Consider the following 18,429-nt stretch of genomic DNA (forward strand, 5'->3'; position numbering starts at 1 on the left):
CCCTGTGGGTCAGTCCAAGTTGGGGGAGTTGGAGGTGAGCAGTGATGTGATGGGGTGAGTTGGCATCATCTTTGGGGCTGAGAGGGAAGAGGTCCTTGTGCTTATTAATGCCCGGCTTGCTGATCCCAACCTGGAGCAGAGGCACCTGCCTTGTGGTTTGCTTAATACATTTCAAGACAGTGAACTCTGGACTCAATGGACATGAATTTCTCAAACTTCAGGAGATAGGGGAGGACAGAGGATCCTGGTGTTCTACAGTCCATGGGGTCGCAAAAAGTCGCACACAACTTGGCGGCTGAACAACAAACTGGGAAGGAGGAAACCCCAACATGCCTGTGGCCTCAAACCTCCTTTGAAGAGCAGGGGACCTGGAGCCATGAGTATCGATGTTGATGTTGGCGTGGCTGGAATACGGCTAGTGCTGGAAGGGCCAGGGCATGGGGGAAATGACTCTAGTCGCACCAGGGCCTGAGGCCTTGAAGACAGCTCTGCTTGAAGGTGGCTGCTTCTGTTTCTTCTGTCAATCCAGAAGCACCAGGGCTTTGAACAAGGTGCTTGACTCCTTCCATTGACTCCTCCCAGCAGGAGCACAGCAGAGGGAAGGGGTGAAGGAGCCCTGGGCGGGGCTGCAGCCTCTCAGCCCAGCACTGGGGAATGACCTGCTGCTCTTCCAGGAGGTGAAGCCATTCTGTGTCCCTCACCGGAGGCTGGCAGCGGGGTGGGGGTGGGGGGCAGTTCAGCCTCACCCTGTGGATCCTTCCTTATTGTTGTTGCTCAGTTGCTCAGTCATGTCTGACTCTGTGACGCCGTGGACCGCAGCCCATGAGGCTCCTCTGTCCTCCACTATCTCCCAGAGTTTGCTCAGATTCATGTCCATTGAGTCAGTGATGCCATCTGAACATGTCATCCTCTGTCGTCACTTTCTCCTCCTGCCTTCAATCTTTCCCAGTATCATGGTCTTCTCCAACGAGTCAGCTTTTCAAATCAGGTGGCCAAAGTATTAGAACTTCAGCTTCACCATCAGTCCCTCTGACGATTAGTTAAGGTTGATTTCCTTTCAGTTCAGTTTAGTCACTCAGTCGTGTCCGTCTCTTTGCAACCTCATGGACTACAGCACGCCAGACCTCCTTGCCCATCACCAACTCCCAAGGTCCACCCAAACCCATGTCCATTGAGTCAGTGATGCCATCTAACCATCTCATCCTCTGTCATCCCCTTCTCCTCCTGCCTTCAATCTTTCCCAGCATCAGGGTCTTTTCAAATGAGTCAGTTCTTCACATCAGGTGGCCAAAATACTGGAGTTTCAGCTTCAGTATCAGTCCTTCCAGTGAACACCCAAGACTGATCTCCTTTAGGATGGATTGGTTGGATCTCCTTGAAGTTCTCAAGGAGTCAAGGGACTCTCAAGAGTCTTCTCCAACACCACAGTTCAAATGCATCAATTCTTCAGCACTCAGCTTTCTTTACAGTCCAATTCTCACATCCATACATGACTACTGGAACAACCATAGCCTTGACTAGACTAAACTTTGTTGGCAAAGTAATGTCTCTGCTTTTTAATATGCTGTCTAGGATGGTCATAACTTTTCTTCCAAGGAGTAAGTATCTTTTAATTTCATGGCTGCAGTCACCATCTTCAGTGATTTTGGAGCCCCCCCAAAATAAAGTCTGCCACTGTTTCCGCTGTTTCCCCACCTATTTGCCATGAAGATGGATTGATTAATCCTCCCTACCCTGTGCACGTCTGTTCTCAGCCCCTGCCCTACTTGCTAAGGATCTGAGTGGGTCTAGTCATCTTAGTATCTTCAATGCTCAGCACATGGATGCCCAAAGAGAATTAGAGAGTCTGTGGGTAAATTTCCAATTTTATTTCCAAAGTCTGAGGTTTCAAATCAGCATCTCCATCTGGCTTCCCTCGGCAGCTTCAAAGCCTGAGACCTGGGCCTATGATCTGCTGCAAGCCAACCCTATAAAGGAGGAAATCTCAAGGAAAAGTGACTTCTCTCTGCTTACCTTCCTATGTCCCTGAAGAGGAGCTCCAAACACAAAAGCCAACCTCAGGGAGCTTCCAAATGAGGTGCCTAAAGAGAAGTGTATAGGTGGCAGGGCAGAAACCTGGGTTCTAAGCCCACATCTGCAACCAGAAAGCTGTGTGACCTTGGGCAAGTCACTTCTCTGTTTCTCCTCTTCAAAATGGAGAGGTATTACAGTATTATAGATTAAGGGCAGGCAGGCTGTGACATCAGATGACCTGATTTTGAATCTTATTTCAACCACTTACCTGCAGCAACTGTTTAAATTTTTGACCTTGGCTCGGTTATACAAACTTTCTGGGTCTCAGTATTCTCAACAGTAAAATGAGTAACAGTGTCTACTTCAAAGAGTTGCTATCTTAAATTATATATATATATATAGAGAGAGAGAGAGAGAGAAAGAGGGTACGCTGCTGCTAAGTTGCTTCAGTCGTGTCCAACTCTGTGCGACCCCATAGACTCAGGATCCCCCGTCCCTGGGATTCTCCAGGCAAGAATACTGGAGTGGGTTGCCATTTCCTTCTCCAATGCATGAAAGTGAAAAGTGAAAGTGAAGGTGCTCAGTCATGTCCGACTCTTCGTGACCCCATGGACTGCAGCCTACCAGGTTCCTCTGTCCATGGCATTTTCCAGGCAAGAGTACTGGAGTGGGCTGCCATTGCCTTCCTTGATATATATATATATAGTATATACTATATATATAGTATTATAGTGTGTGTATATATATATATATATATATAGAGAGAGAGAGAGAGTATATGTATATATGTGTGTGTGTGTGTGTGTGTGTGTGTGTGTATATATATATATATATATATATATATATATATATATATATATATATGTAGGATTCCCAGGTGGTGCTAGTGGTAAAAAAAACCCACCTGCCAATGCAGGAGAGGAAAGACAAGTGTGATTCCTGGGTCAGGGAGATCCCTTGGAGGAGGGCTTGGCAACACACTCCAGTGTTCTTGCCTGGAGAATCCAAAGACAGAGAGCCTCGAGTGCTACAGTCCACAGGTAAAGAGTTGGACATGATGGGAGTGAATTAGCACACAGTGCATTTTAGGGCTGTGCCTGGCACCTGAGTTATTGTAATGCTTACTTTTTTTTAAATGATAAAGCACTGTCCTCCAGGCCTCCCAGGGGTTTGGCGTTGATCCCCAGACATTATGAATTAAAAGGCTGGGAGGAATTCCGTAGGTATCAGGTCTTTTTTGACCTTTTGTTTCTTTTTGTTTTCAGACCTAATAGGAAATTCCTTCTTCCTTCTTCGGTGCCAGCCACCCAGCCACGAACCCAGCTGACTGCTTTCCATGACAAAAGGCAAGGCCACAGGCCCCCAGGTCTCTACCCCAGAACCAGCAAATCCCTGCCTCAGGAAACAGGCACAGGTTTCTTTTTCATTAAAAACCTCAAGGTTTTAGCTACTGGGACAGCTCAGGAAGACAAAGGGGGAAAAAACCACAGATACTAAAGCTTCAGGCTCTTTCCAAGTTTGGGAAAGTCTGAGGAAGGCAGAGAGTCACAGTAGAGGAGCTTCCTCTGAAGGTCAGTGGCGGTCTTACTTCCTCAGGGGGGCCAAAGTTTGGCCTTGCCTTTTTGCCCTGAGCGCAAGGAGGAGCTTGGGGAGGGGTTGGGGGCAAAGGCACCCAGCCTCTGTGTTCCCCGGCTGTCTTTTCCCAGTAAGCTCTAGAATGAGATGAAGGATCTAAAAGTATCAAGAAGGAAACCTGAAACCTACTTATTAGTTTTTCAAACTCTCCTTTGCCCCTTTCTTATTCTTAAAGATACACTAGGTCCTAGAAGGCAGAAAGTGTTAGTCGTTCAGTGGTGTCTGAGTCGTGTCTGACTCTTTGCACCCCATGGACTGTAGCCCGCCAGGCTCCTCTGTCCCTGGAATTCTCCAGGCAAGAATACTTTAGTGGGTAGCCATTCCCTTTTCCAGGGGATCTTCCCGACCCAGGGATCAAACCTGGGTCTCCTGCATTGCAGGTAGATTCTTTACCATCTGAGCCACCAGGGAAGCCCAGAGAGCTGAAAGGTAGCTGCTTTAAGTTAGCCATGTGCCCAGAGGTCCTCAGCTTGGGCTGGAACTTGACACCAGGCTCTGGTCTCTGGGAGAACCCTGGAGAAAGAAGGTTGCTTTAACTTCATGAGGTGGGGGTGGGGGTAGGGAGAGAGGGACATCTTTTCCTCTGTACTGTCTCAAACAATGGAAATCACAGTCTAGCTCAGGTCCAGAATTTCTGACCTGTTTCCCAGGGAGAACATGTCACAGATGCAGGAAATTGGTGCCAGTTGGAGTGCTGGTACAGACTTTGACCTGGAAACATCACAGGCAGAGGCAGCTCTGTCTCCTTCCCTTTAATCCCAGGCCCAGCAGGAGGCACAACTTGCCCCCCAGCACAGCTTCTTTGGTTCCTGTGAGGACTGAGCCACCCTGCTGCCCATTGTGGTTGTTTGGAGAGCAGAAGTGGATTCTTCTCTTTGCCTTTGTTCTCATAAATGCCATCTTTCTGGCATTTTATAGCTATCAAACACCCAGATCTAGATGCTTCCAAATATAGGCTCATCACATTCTTTTAATATGTCTTTCTTTCCAAGAGATCCTTAAGCCTGTCCTCCCCACCACCATCCCTATCAAACAGTAATAACCCAGATAGTTTACTATTGTTTGGTCAGAATTATTCCTAATCTAGGTCTCTATTAATAGAAATAATCAGATGCCAAGAAGGAGGTTACCATAAGCATTTCTATAACAGGCAACTGAAATATGGCAGGAGTCTACCTCCAGTGTGACAGGCAAACAGATAATCCTCAGTTCTGAGAAATGCCTCAATGATTGGGCCAATCCTGCTCACAACTCATTTTAAAGTCATTCTCCCCCAAACTCCCCTCCCATCCAGACTGCCACATAGCATTGAGCAGAGTTCCATGTGCTATACAGTAAGTAGGTCCTCGTTGGTTATTCATTTTAAATATAGCAGTGGATACATGTTTATATATGGCTGAGTCCCTTCACTGTTCACCTGAAACTATCATTGTTAATCGGCTATACCCCAATACAAAATAAAAATTTTTTTAAAAGAGAGAAAAGCCATTTCACAGGACAGAAACCGTCTTGTACCAGAGTCCTTATTCATTCTGAGCTCCACTATTAAGGACTGTGTGGGGGACTGAGGGAGTTCCATTTTCTTATTGGCAAATTAGGAGGGTGCTGGTCTAGATCAGTGGTTCTCAATCAGATCTAATTTGCAGCCCCCCACCCACCCTGGGACATTTGTCAATGTCTCAGGGCCTGGGAGCAAGGGCTGGGGGGTTTGGGTCTGTGTGTATCGGGGGAAGGAAGAGGGGAAGTGTTTCCAGCCTGCTACTAAACATTCTGTGATGCACAGGGCAGATTCTACAATGGATTATCCAGCTCCAAATATCTCTCTCATGTTGAGAAACCCTAGGCTAGAAACCTTATCTTTCAGTTTTTTCTAGTTGGGGCCAAATTCGTTTTCTAGCTGACTTCTTTGGAGACGATGGGCTGCCTGTACCCTCCATGAGGACCACAGCATTGAAAGCCAGAGTTCCCCCTGAGGAGTGTTGCCAGCTGGAGAGGTCTTGTGTGTTAGCTGCTCAGTCGTGCCTGACTCTTTGCGACCCCATGGACTATAACCCGTCAGGCTCCTCTGTCCTTCATGGGATTCTCCAAGCAAGAATACTGGAGTGGGTTGCCATTCCCTTCTCCCGCGGATCTTCCTGACCTAGGAATCAACCAGGAGTCTCCTGCATTCAGGATTCTTCACCAGCTGAGCTAGACAGAAACATTACTCTGTTAAAATACAAACAAGATGCTCATGTCTAGAGATCCTCCTGAACTGTTTCATTCCAATCCCTTAGGATGTGGGCAGGTAGAATAAGTCCAATAAAGAAATTGGGATGGGTGGAGAATATATATATAATTGAGTCCCTTCACTGTTCACCTGAAATTATCACAATATTGTTAATCAGCTATACCCCAATGCAAAATGCTTTTGGCATTAATAAATAAAATTTTATAAAAGAAAAAAAAAATCAATTGCTTGCTCTCTCAACACACAAAAATCCGGTAGCAATTTCTGTGCCTACAGCTCTATTCCTTTATAGAAAGAAGTTAAAGATAGGAAAACAAGATGCCTAAAAAGAAGCCAGAGGTCATCCCACTTCAAGTTTATTTTATGTGATTTCCAGCATGCAGTGTGCTTTCTTGGGGGAAAAAAAAATCGTCCCAGTTCACATTATAAATTAATTTACAAATATAGAATTGTGTTAGAAACAATATTTATAAAAGTCCATACAATTTTTCACATACAAAAATATCCATAGAAAGTGGGTTTTCTGTACACATAGTATGAGGGTAGGTAGTTTCTTTGGTTGTCTTCCTGTATAATATTTAAAAAGTAATGTTGACATTATTTATACCTCAATAGACTATTTTTTACAAAAATAATTTTCTATATGTATTATTTCAAACTTCCAATTTAACAATAATGCTGTGAATCTCAAATAATATACAGGGAAAAGTTAACAATTTTTTTACTATTAATTTGTGTTCCTTTTCCTAAAAAAATCAAAAACTAGTAATGTTCCCATCAAAGACCAAACATGGTACAAGGGTAATTCATAGGACATTAACTTCATCTTAATGCATCACTATTCCAGTAAAATCACACTATCTGCACTAACACTTTTTGGATAAGTTCAAACTGTGGCTGAGTGTCTGCCACATACAGACATTCTATTGGGCACCAAGACGGTGACCATAAAAACTATTCAAATGACACCTCCTGAGAAGTAAAAGGGAGTGTTAAAATATATTACATTAAAAACAATTTTTTGACCACAAATGTTTTCTTTTAAAAATAAAAATTCCATTTAAAAACTATTTTTAATAAAATACTAAAACTTTGTTTCAAAGATGAAAAACCCAGGACATATGCTAAAAAAGACAGGATATCAGTTAACTAGGATGGTCACCACAGATTTCGAAAATATGGCAGCAAAAGTGAGGAAGAGCTGGTGTCCATCCTTGCTGCTCAGAATATCCCAAGAGATACTGATTTCAGCCAGAATCTTTGGTCAGATGAAACCTAGCTCATTACTACTCCTTAGACACCACTTAGTCTGTCTGCCTGTTAATGCCTTTGTTTTTCAGGGACTAAAACACAAGGTTACAAGCACAGACTCAGGAGCCAGAGTATGTTAAAACTGGATCCTGGTGAGAGCTCCCTGGTGGTCTAACGATTAGGATTTGGTGTTTTCTCTGCTGTGGCCTGGGTTCAATTGCTGATCCAGGAACTGAGGTCCCACAAAGCACACAGTGCAGCCAAAAAAAACAAAACAAAACATAAAAACTAAACGCACACACACACAAACAAAAAGATCAAAAAACTAGACCCAGGCTTCATGACTTACTGTTTGGACCTAACATCTTGGCAGTTTACTGCCACCATACAGAAAACGAGGGGGAGTAACAATACATTTGTCCCAAAGTTGTTGTGAGGATTAAATGAGCTAATATACGGTGTCTAGAACAATGCCTGGCACACAGGGTATTATCTGGGCACTTCTATCGCTATTAATGTTTGACACATTCCTGACACTAAGCATAAGTAGAGCTGATCTGTGAGCTGGGTAGAGAGCTCAAGGATTTGCGGTGCTTTCTAGCACAGTATTTGAAAAACTTTCCATTAGCAACAAAGAGGACAAATGGAGGTTTCCTGGGAAAATGCAGGTCTCTTGACTTTTCTAGAAAAAACAGAATGCTGCCAGGCAGAGAAGACCAGTTGCCCACAGCAGCCTGCAGCTGGTCAGTCCCAACCATTCCCTGCTGCTTCCAGTGCCAACTGTTACTTTTTCTGACCCAGTAACTTCATTCACTTGTTTTTGCAGCTGAAGTCTGTGCCCACTGGACCCTGTGACCCTGATACACCGTGAGGAACAGACAGACATGGTCCCTGCCATCACAGGGCTCTCGGATACCATCCCAGAACAGACTGGACTGGATTTCTCTCCAGGGAGGCCCTTTATCCAGAGAAAGCTTGTCGGGTAAAGAAAAAGTTTGCATCCACACGCTGTTCCGAGTGTGGTCAGTGGACCTTGCCAGGAACTCTGGAGAAAATGCAATCTCAGGCCCTGCCCCAGACCTACTGCCTGGAGATTTGTATTTTCATGAGATCTCAGGTGTGCAACGGCTGAGTCTGGGAATTGGGGCTCTATACTTCAGAGCCCTCCCGAGGGTAGATGAGGCTGTTGACCATGCTGAAGTTGTAGAAAGGGCTGCCAAAGGGGCTGCTCGGGGCCCCACTGGTGCTGGCGGGGAAGGGGCCGTAGTAGGAAGATCTCTGGCTGCTGCTGCTGCTGGAGCTGTGATTCAGTTGCAAGGGGTCTGACGAGGGCTCCGGGACGGAGCTGGGGGGAAACACGCTGCCTGAGGACACCTGGGGCCCCTGGATCCCTAGAGGGCGGCCGCCAGGGAGTGCCCGCTGCGTGCTCCCACTGCTACTACCGACGCTGAGGGTGCTGAGGCTGCTGAAGAAGCTGTTCAGGCAAGGGGTGGAGGAAAGCATGGACACTCCAGGTGAGGAGGCAGTACTCTTGGTGTCCTCAGGAGGCTCTGGGGACTGGGAGGGTCTCAAAGAGGCAGGGGCATTGTCTCCATCTGGCTTTCCACTCACTCCAGACCCCAGCCCTGGGGAGATCCCTTCTTCTGATTTCGAGGTCCCCACGGCCACCGAGGGGGTGCTGCTGGCTTCTGAGCGGCGCTTTCGCTTCCGACGGAAGTTCCCATTGTCAAACATCTTCTCACAGTTCGGATCCAGGGTCCAGTAATTGCCTTTCCCTGCAAAGATGAGAAAGATAGGTTAGAGGAGGAGGTGCACATGCCCATGTTATCGTTTAGTCACTAAGTCATGTCCAGTCCTTTGGCAACTGCATGGACTGTAGCCCTGCCAGACTCCTCTGTCCATGGGATTCTCCAGGCAGGAATACTGGAGTGGGATGCCATTTCCTTCTCCAAGGGATCTTCCCGACCCAGGGATCAAACCCGCGCCTCTGGCAACGGCTGGCGGATTCTTTACCACTGAGCCACCAGGGAAGCCCCACATACCCAGCTTTGAGATGAGGGAGGCAGGCTCTCATGAAACTTGACAGAGATGCTCAATCCACTCTGTTGTCCTTTTGGGGGAAATGGCACTACTTGAACTTGAGCCTCTGTTTATCTATAAAAACAGGGATAAGAACAGTACTCACCTCACAGGTTGGCCGTGAGGGGTAAATGATAGATCTCCGCAAAGAAGCCATACACAGTGAGCAGTGAAAAGAAAAAGGTATCTATTATCATTATCATTTGCTGAAAGGGTATAATATTTGCCCCGAAAAAATACTCCACTGGAAAAATGCAACCTCCAATACCCAACCCTCTTACTTGTCCAACAGAAGCAACAAGTTATTACTGAGCAATTGACTGTTCTAAACACACCTTGGATGGCATCTATTTGGAAGTACAAGGAAGCTCCATAACCATTCCTTGCCTTGGGCAAGAGGCACCCTTGCATGTCCTCCCAGCTTTTCCTCCACCAGGCCGATCTCAGCGACCAGGCCCCCATTTAATGCAAGCAATGCTAGTCTTCTGCTTAGAAAAACTCCCTCACTATCCAGCACAGTAGTCGTAAAAAATATCTGTCATCTTCGAGGATTTTTTTCTCCCAACGGCTCTCATCACTTCTGGTAAAAAGAATCTTTGGCATTTGCAAATACCGTAAAGCACTTATCTTGTAGTGAGTTCTTCACATTGATAACTCTAGTTACTCCTCACGGCTCTTTGGAGACAGTGATATCATCGCCTCCATTCTTCAGATGGGGAAACTGAGGTGCAGACTGGTTAGCAACCTGTCATTTTCCCCGTTAGCAACGGTGTGTGCGTGCTTAGTTGCTCAGTCCTGTCTGACTCTGTGACCCTGCGGACTGTAGCCCGCCAGGCTCCTCTGGGCATGGGATTTCCAAGGCAAGGATACTGAAGCACCTTTTCCTTCTCCAGGGGATCTTCCCGACCCAGGGATCGAACCCATGTCTATCTACTGCATTGGCAGACTGATTCTTCTACCACTGCACCACCTGGGAAGCCCAGTTAGCAGTGGTAGGGCCAGGATATAAGCAGGTTGTCTCTAGACTCAAGCATTCTTAACTACTACCACACACCCCTCCACATCTATTACCTCCACCAACACATTTTCTGCAAATAGCTGCAGAACAAAAACAATTCGCGTAACTACCATCTAAACAACCATACCTACTCCTACCAGAATATTTATATTGTGTCACCTTGCTACCAAAAGCTTTGACAAGACACTGGCTCGAGATCCTTGACCTTTTTAGAAAGTCCAGGAGTGTACGTGACAATTGACATGATCACCTCAGGTGATTTAGAGGCCAAATGTGGGCAGATGCATCTTGGAGAGCTGCGTGCCTTGTCCAGTAAAGTCACCACTACCCACACGCGGCTGCTGGACATGTGAAAAGTGGCTTGTAACAACTGAAATATGGTATAAAACATATACATAGGATTTTGAAGACTTAGTACCAAAAGAATAATGTAATTAGCTCACAGATAATTTCTTATATGTTTTACATGTTGAAATGACATTTTGGGTTACTTTAAAAAATAAATTCTCACCATCTTTTTACTTTTTTTCACATGGCTACTAGACAATTTTTCAACCACGTGTAGTTTGTACAGCATTTCAACTGGAAAGCACTGCTCTTCGTTGGAAGGACTGATGTTGAAGCTGAAGCTCTGATACTTTGGCACCTGATGCAAAGAGCCAACTCATTAGAAAAGACCCTGATGCTGGGAAAGATTGAAGGCAGAAGGAGAAGGGGACGGGGACGACAGAGGACGAGATGGTTGGATGCCACCACCTACTCACTGGACATGAGTTTGAGCAAGCTCTGGGAGATGACAAGGACAGAGAGGCCTGGAGTGCTGCAGTCCATAGGGTCGCAAAGAGTTGGGCATGACTGAGCAACTGAATAACAACACAACTACTTCAGAGCATTTACATAATTTACAAAGAATCCTGTATCCCTCACTGATCCTTAGCCATTTCTGCACCAGGGGCTGGTCTCCTGCAAGACAATATTTTCCACCAACGCAGGGGGCTAAGGGATGGTTGGGGGCGGTGTGTGTGGGGGGTAGTCTTGAGTGCATTACTTTTATTGTGCAATTTATTTCTATTACTACATCGACTCCCCCTCAGATCATCAGGCATTAGATTCCAGAGGTTGGGGACTCCTGCTGTAGAAGGCAAGGAAACAGTTTTCTCTTTTCCCTAACCTGATCCTCACCCCACACCTAGTCCTGAGCTCCTTCAGAAAACCTCCAGTAAGAATCTGTTTCTGAAACTTTTGAGCTTTTTTTCACCTCATTCCTCAGCTAAGAGGGAAACCACTAACAAGCCACTATCACCCAGCCCTCCTCACCTCCAGGGCTTAGATCCGCACGAAGCGCATTTGGGGTTTACATTTTTACATTTCCAAACAGATAAGGTTCGAAACGCATCTACGTACAGAGGGTACCAACTCCCGGTCTCTGCCCACCTCACTCTCCTGAAATGTGATGGGATTCTTGGCTCACCTGAATCTCTTTACAGCCATCCCTTATCTGAGAGCCCACCTGTGTTCTTATTCCTAATCCGTTTACCAGTAACTCGACCCTCCCTTCAGCCGCGTAAGGAACACCACTCAGGAGTGACTTTCGGCTTCAGGATTCAGGCTTTTTACCCTTATCCCACCCTGGCCTGCCTCTGCGTGTGCGTGAGTTGCGGGGAGGGCGTAGTGGGGGGCGGGTGTGGGTACGGGACCGGCCGGGAAGCACCTGTCCGCCCTCACCTGGGTCGTCCTCGTCGCGGGGCACCTTCTTGAAGCAGTCGTTGAGAGACAGGTTGTGGCGGATGGAGTTCTGCCAGCCGGCCTTGCTGCGCTGGTAGAAGGGGAAGCTGTCGGCCACGAACTGGTAGATGTGGCTGAGCGTGAGCTTGCGTTCGGGCGCGCTCTGGATGGCCATGGCGATGAGCGCCGAGTACGAGTAGGGCGGCCGCACCATCTTCATCAGGTCCTCGCGGCTGGCCATGGACAGCCAGCCCAGCTCCCCTGGCGCCGCGGGCCCGGCGGGGGAGGCGGGCGCGGCGGGCGCGGGCTGCGCGAAGGGCCGCTGAGCGCAGGCGAAGGTGCCGGCGGCGGTCGGCGGCTGCAGGAAGGGTCCCGGCGCGCCCCCCGGGGGCGGCGGCGGCGGCGGCGGCGGGGCGCCCAGGTACGCGGCGGCGGCGGCGGCGGGGGCGCCGCCCACGGCCGGCCCGTTGAGCCACAGGTAGGGGTTGGCGGCGGCGGCTGGCGGCGCGGCGTAGTCGGTGAGCCCGTAGGGCGCCCGGGCGGGTGCGGGGGCGCCCGGGGCGGCGGCGGCGGCGGCGGCGGCCGAGGGCAGGCCGGGCTGCGAGTACACGCCGAAGTTGTCCCCGCAGTAGAGAGCCATGTCGGCGGCCGTCGGCTGGCGCGGCGCGGCGGCGGCGGCGAGGGGCGAGCGGGGCTGACCTCGCCGCTCGGGCAAGAGCATCCCTTTGGGGGCCAACCCTGCGGCCCTGGCTCGGCGACTCGAGTCTTCGGCGAGGAGGGGCGGGGACTGAGGGGTGAGCGCGGAGCGCCGACGAGCTAGCCTCTTATAACCGTCGGCGGCTCGGCTCCTCCCGGGCCGGTCCCGGGGCTGGGCGGCGGCCCGCGGGCCCCGGCTCTCCACGCCCCCGCCACGCCCCACCTGCCCGCGCACGCATCCCGGCCCAGCGCGCGGAAACCTCGGGCCGCCCGCCGCGCCTGCCCGGCCGCTGCCACCCCTCCTCTCCGGGCCGGGGTGGAACGGAGGGAGGTCGGGAAGAACCGGGGGAGGCCGGCGCCTCCGATATTCAAGCAACCTGTTCCCCATTCCTAACCATTGTGTCCTCAGCACAAGAACGAAATAACGAATATCAAAACAAAGAGAAAATCTCCAGGACGGTCCGACTGTTCTAAAAAGTCTGTGAGTTAACTCTGGGTGGCCGCTCAGCCCACCTGCCTGCCCCCGCCCCAACCTTTGATATTTCGACCTGGAGCCTCTGCATCTTTTGTGATCAGTTGCAGGATTCACGTCCGGTCTCGACTGGTCGGCTCCCAGTCGAGAATAATAGACGCGATTTACAAGTCTTTGGAGGTACACCGTATATATTAAGGAGCATTCTTGGTGCGTCCCCTTATCCTAGGGAATTCTTTGAAGGGAAGGACAGAAATCAGTTTTTTTAATTTCTCTAAACATAGCGATAGGTTCGTTCCTATCCGGGAAACAGATTTGCATTTTAGGTCCAGTTTGCGCAGACTTTTGGTGTGATTTGTTGTCTTCGAAAACAGAAGGGTAAACGTTTTCAAAGACATTTAAATAAGTGGGTTCGGAATTAGCATTTTAAAGCCAACTGTAATTTAAACTGTGCTAGAAGCGCTCGTTTACAAAAAACGGTCTCAACGAATTACGGCAGACGACTTGCCCTCTACTTCTGTTAAGTTTTCTAATGCAGCTCCTGTCTGGAAAAACAAACAAAACCAGCAAAATACCATGGAGACTCCAAGTGCCACGCCATCATTATTTATTGACTCCGAACTGTATGAAATTTTTTTTTTTTTAGGTTAAATTGAGTTCTAAATATTTTCTTAAGCGGTGACAGGTCTGAGATTCTCTTTTAAGGGAGAGGGGACGGTTCAGAATACCTAATAATTCGGAACCCACTTCCCCCACCACCCCGCATTTATTTTCGTGACAGTTCCTTATGTACTTTCAGGAAAATGATCGTCTTCTGTTATAGACTTCTTAAAAAATAAAATCCAGAGATCTTTAGCTAACTTGGGTACCTAAAATGCAACTCACACTTCAAATGTAACATTTTTTCTCTTTTTTTGTGAACCCGGCAAGGAATTTTTGTCACACAGTTTCTTTCAATCTCCTTGCAAATGGTGTACAGTGGAGTAGTGTTTACCTTAGTTGTATTTTGAGTTAGTTTAGGTAAGCACACTGCTTTTGTTTTCCTTCCCAAATAGCCCAGACGAAGTTGTTTTGTTATTTTTCTTGGGATGTTAATAAGGATGACAGCTGTAAGTCAAGAAATTGGAAAGCAATTTTTAGTAACTTAATAAATACTCAAATTTAATATTTTTTTCCTAAAGTTTAAACAAAAAAAAGGGAAAAATTTCAAAAGAAAAGCTGGCAAACTAGATGGTAATAAATTAGGAAAGATTTGAAACCATGTCTCCCTTAGTAATTGATGTCCTTAAGAATATAATTTTCTTTAGCAAATTGATTACCCATACATACTTTGCAGTCTTGCAGATTTTTTTTAGTTCAACTCTTAACCCTATATTCCAAATTATTCTGAGTGAGAGGCTATGATTAAAGATCATTGTTTCTTGCTTTGGTTAAAGGTTCCGCTTACAAGAGATATTTTGTTCCTTGACTATACATTATCTTTTCCCTACTTTAATTTTATTAAATTAATGGAGCCACCTAGTGGCTCTTTGCTCTGTTACAGCAGATATCCAGATAGGGACCTGTGAACAGTTCACCCCCGCTAAGGGTTTGGATATCATACTTTTTTCTATTTGTTTTTAAATTACATATTAATTAGCTAAGCTTAAGACTGTCACTGGTCACAGTCTTGGTTTTTAATGTCGAAATTAAAATAATATCTTAAATTCGTGTGTGTGTACTCATTCTCTTAGTCTGTCTGATTCTTTGCGACTCCATGGATTGTAGCCCGCCACGCTCCCCAGCCCATGGGATTTTTCAGGCAAGAATACTGGAGAGGATTGCCGTTTCCTCCTCCAAGGGATGTTCCCAACTCAGGGATGGAATCCGAGTCTCCTGTGTCTACTGCATTGGCAGGTGGATTCTTTACCACTGACTGAGCCACATGGAATTTTAAACAAATTTTTAAAACATTTGGTACACTTGAAAAAAAACAGAAAAGCAAATAGAATAAAACCTAGGCATAAAATGCAAGTTCCCTGTAATAATGTTTTGTTAAATTGCCTTTTCACAAAAGAATATAATTGAGACAATTGATCAATGTACCTATACCAGTGTAAAACAAAGGTGGATGTTGCATGTTTTCATCACTGGAAAATAAAACATTTTTGGAAACCTTTCAACCTGAAGAAAATCTCATTTATTTTCCACTGACATTTGGTAACATTCTTGATGCTTCCTTGCACAACAACTGTAATTTACAATGGAATGTAGTAATTTTTAACAAATACTGTAATAACATGTAAAATTCTTTACACTCATTGATTTATAGCATAGAAATGTTGGCACTATGGCATTTGCTAGTATTTGTCCATATTTTTGTTGTTGTTTAGTCAGATCTAAGTTTGTGACCTTACAGGCTGTAACTTGCAAGGCTTCTCTGTCCATGGGATTTCCCAGGCAAGAATACTAGAGTGGTTGCCATTTCCTTATCCATTTCCATATTTACTGAGGAAGAAAAAGGTAATATAAATTGGAAATAACCTCAGTGCTCTTAATTCCTGATAGCTGCAACTTATTTATGTGTTTTTGCTGTGCTGGGTCTTAGTTGTGGCTCACAGGATCTTCCTTGTGAATGCATGGGGGACCTAGTTCCCAGACCAGGGCTTGTACCCAGGCCCCCTGCATTGGGAGCCTGGAGTCTTACCCACTGGACCACCAGGGAAGTCCCATAGTTGCAACTTAGAACGACATTGAACTGTGCACAGTCCTTCTCAATCTCAGTATCATGGTTTACTTTCTATCATCTATGAAAAAGGCCACAAGCAGAAATTATGAATTCTACCCATGTCCCCCACCTGACTTTCTGCCTTTCACTATAGTTAGTATACCTGTCTTAACTTCTCATAAATCAGAGGCCCTTTGAAGACAATCATTATATTTAATTCAGTTTTGGGAACACTTTGCCCCCAGAAGGTAAAGTGAAGTGAAGTGAAGTGAAGTGAATTCGCTCAGTCGTGTCCAACTCTTTGCGACCCCATGGACTGTAGCCTACCAGGCTCCTGTGTCCATGGGATTTTCCAGGCAATAGTACTGGAATGGATTGCCATTTCCTTCTCCAGGGGATCTTCCCAACCCGGGAATGAACCCGGGTCTCCCGCATTGTAGACAGACGCTTTACCGTCTCAGCCACCAGGGAACCCCCAGAAGGTAAACAAATATCAATTTTTGAAAAATTCATACCTCTTAAATTAAGGAATGACCATTTACAAATGTCATGTTAGAATATAAATAAGCCCATTCAAGGATTAGTAAGCACGCACACACACAAACTAAACATCCAAAATGGAACCCTGGGGCCTGAAAAATTTTTCTATAGCAAAAAAGAATAAAAGCATTACTCAGGTATACAGAAAAGTCCAACTCTGAAAATGATTTACTAGAGTAATAGAAAATATTTTAGAAAATGCACGCTTTTATTGTCTTCAGTAAGATGTAAGACATTTGGCCTTGATGAAACAAGAAGTCACTGTAAAATAAAAACCAAACTCTGGTGCAAGTAGAGATGAAAAAGGAACAAGAGGAGATGAGAAGAGAAGGCAAGAACTGAATCAGCTATATGTATACAGCAGAAACTAAGACAATGTTTTAAAGCAACTATACCCTAAATGAAAAAAAGAAAACACACCCAAGCACACACACACTGTTTGTAGCTCATCAATAGGGCATATTGATTCTTGTCAATTTTTAATGCAAAAAGTAATTAGAGACGTCTGATTGTTGTTGTTCAGTCACTCTGTTGTGTCTGACTCTTGGTGACCCCATGGACTGTAGCCTGCTGGGCTCCTCTGTCCATGGGATTTCCCAGGCAAGAATAATGGAGTGGATTGCCATTTCTTTCTTCCTGACCCAGGGATTGAACACATGTTTCCTGCATTGGCAGGTGGGTTCTTTACCATTGAACCACCTGGGAAGCCCAAGTAAAGACTTAGCAGTTATTACAAAATTAAAAGAAAGTGAGAATACTCAAGTAATCAAAGAGTACAGTTTCGGGGGAAATGAAGTAAGAATAACTACCACATAGGCTAAAATATGTAAGATTTTTCTGGTGAAGAAAGGATGGATTCTTGAAGGAAAGATGTTGCATCTATGGGAGCTGGACCCACCGCCTCATTCCTTACTTTTTCCAACCACTGACTACTTAATTGGTTCTCATTTGGGGGTTTCCCTGGTGGCTCAGTCTGTAAAAATCTGGCCACAATGCGAGAGACCTGTGTTGGATCCCTAGGTAGGGAAGATCCCTGGAGAAGGGAACAGCGACCCACTCCAGTATTCTGTTTGTTTGTTTCACTCCAGTATTCTTGTCTGGAGAATCCCATGGACAGAGGAGAATGATGGGCTACAGTCTATCATGATGGGGTTGCAAGGAGTTGGATACCACTCCTATATACATATGTATATATATACACATATATACGCACATATATATACATATATATATATATACACACACACATATAGCAACTGGTAGTGTCATTAATAAGGAGCACACTGAAGAGCCTCTGTCCCTTCCCAGTCCATCACTGCAGATGCAGCAGAAGTCAGAGGTGCTGTCCTTCAGTTTTTAACAAACATTTAGGCTCTACTTACTGAATCTAAGAGCTGATGGGAAACTGAGGTGGCTCTTTTCCACTAGGAGAGCAGATTTTTCACCAACTTAGCGTCTGTTTTCTTTTCCAAGAACACATTTACCTGTTCATGTTAACCTTGGCCAAGTTGCCCCTGCTGGTCCCCTTACTAAGCCACGTGGGAGTCAAAGAAGACTGGAGTGAACTGCAAATACAGGGGTGTGTGTACGCTCAGTCACTCCTCAGGTCTGACTGTTTGTGACCCCATGGACCATGGTCAGCTAGCTTCTCTCTTTATGGAATTTTCCATGCAGAAATGCTGGAGTGAGTGGTCATTTCCTCCTCCAGGATCTTCTCAATCTAAGGATCAAACCCACATCTCCTACATCTCCTGTATTGGCAGGAGGATTCTTTACAACTGCTGCCACCTGGGAAGCCCAAATACCGGGGGCAGAGTGCAACAATCAAGTGCAGGGAGGCTCAGAAGCAGGGACTACCTGGCCATAAGCCAGCTGACCCCCATGGCTTATGGCGCTCTTCCCACTGCCAACATTAGGCACAGGATGCCTAGCAAAAAGGATGACTCCTTGGGATTCTTGTGGGCTGAAGCCTCTGAGGATACCACCGAAGTTCTGTGTACTTAGTCCAGAAGAATAAGAGAAAAAATTATCAGCCCAAACCATGGTGATCCAACAGATCCTTT

The 18,429-nt window shown here is 46.3% G+C and overlaps 1 protein-coding gene across 1 annotated transcript; it reads right to left on the minus strand.

The window, feature by feature from the left end:
• Positions 1-8,278: 8,278 nt before the first annotated feature.
• FOXI3 (forkhead box I3) lies at positions 8,279-12,591 on the minus strand. Its single transcript, XM_069586324.1, has 2 exons — positions 11,952-12,591; positions 8,279-8,904 (listed from the first exon to the last, which is right to left on the minus strand). The coding sequence occupies exons 1-2, from the start codon at positions 12,589-12,591 to the stop codon at positions 8,279-8,281; spliced, it is 1,266 nt and encodes a 421-aa protein (XP_069442425.1).
• Between the last annotated feature and the right edge of the window lie 5,838 nt (positions 12,592-18,429).

This window comes from Ovis canadensis, chromosome 3 (assembly GCF_042477335.2).
Source record: "Ovis canadensis isolate MfBH-ARS-UI-01 breed Bighorn chromosome 3, ARS-UI_OviCan_v2, whole genome shotgun sequence".
NCBI classification, from domain to species: Eukaryota; Metazoa; Chordata; class Mammalia; order Artiodactyla; family Bovidae; genus Ovis; species Ovis canadensis.

Excerpts from the sequence above, each read along its gene's own strand:
- FOXI3 (XM_069586324.1), bottom strand. The coding sequence starts at position 12,591 with ATGGCTCTCTACTGCGGGGACAACTTCGGCGTGTACTCGCAGCCCGGC. Across the intron at positions 8,905-11,951 it reads CCGCGACGAGGACGACCCAG|GGAAAGGCAATTACTGGACC; the intron begins GTGAGGGCGGAC and ends TCATCTTTGCAG.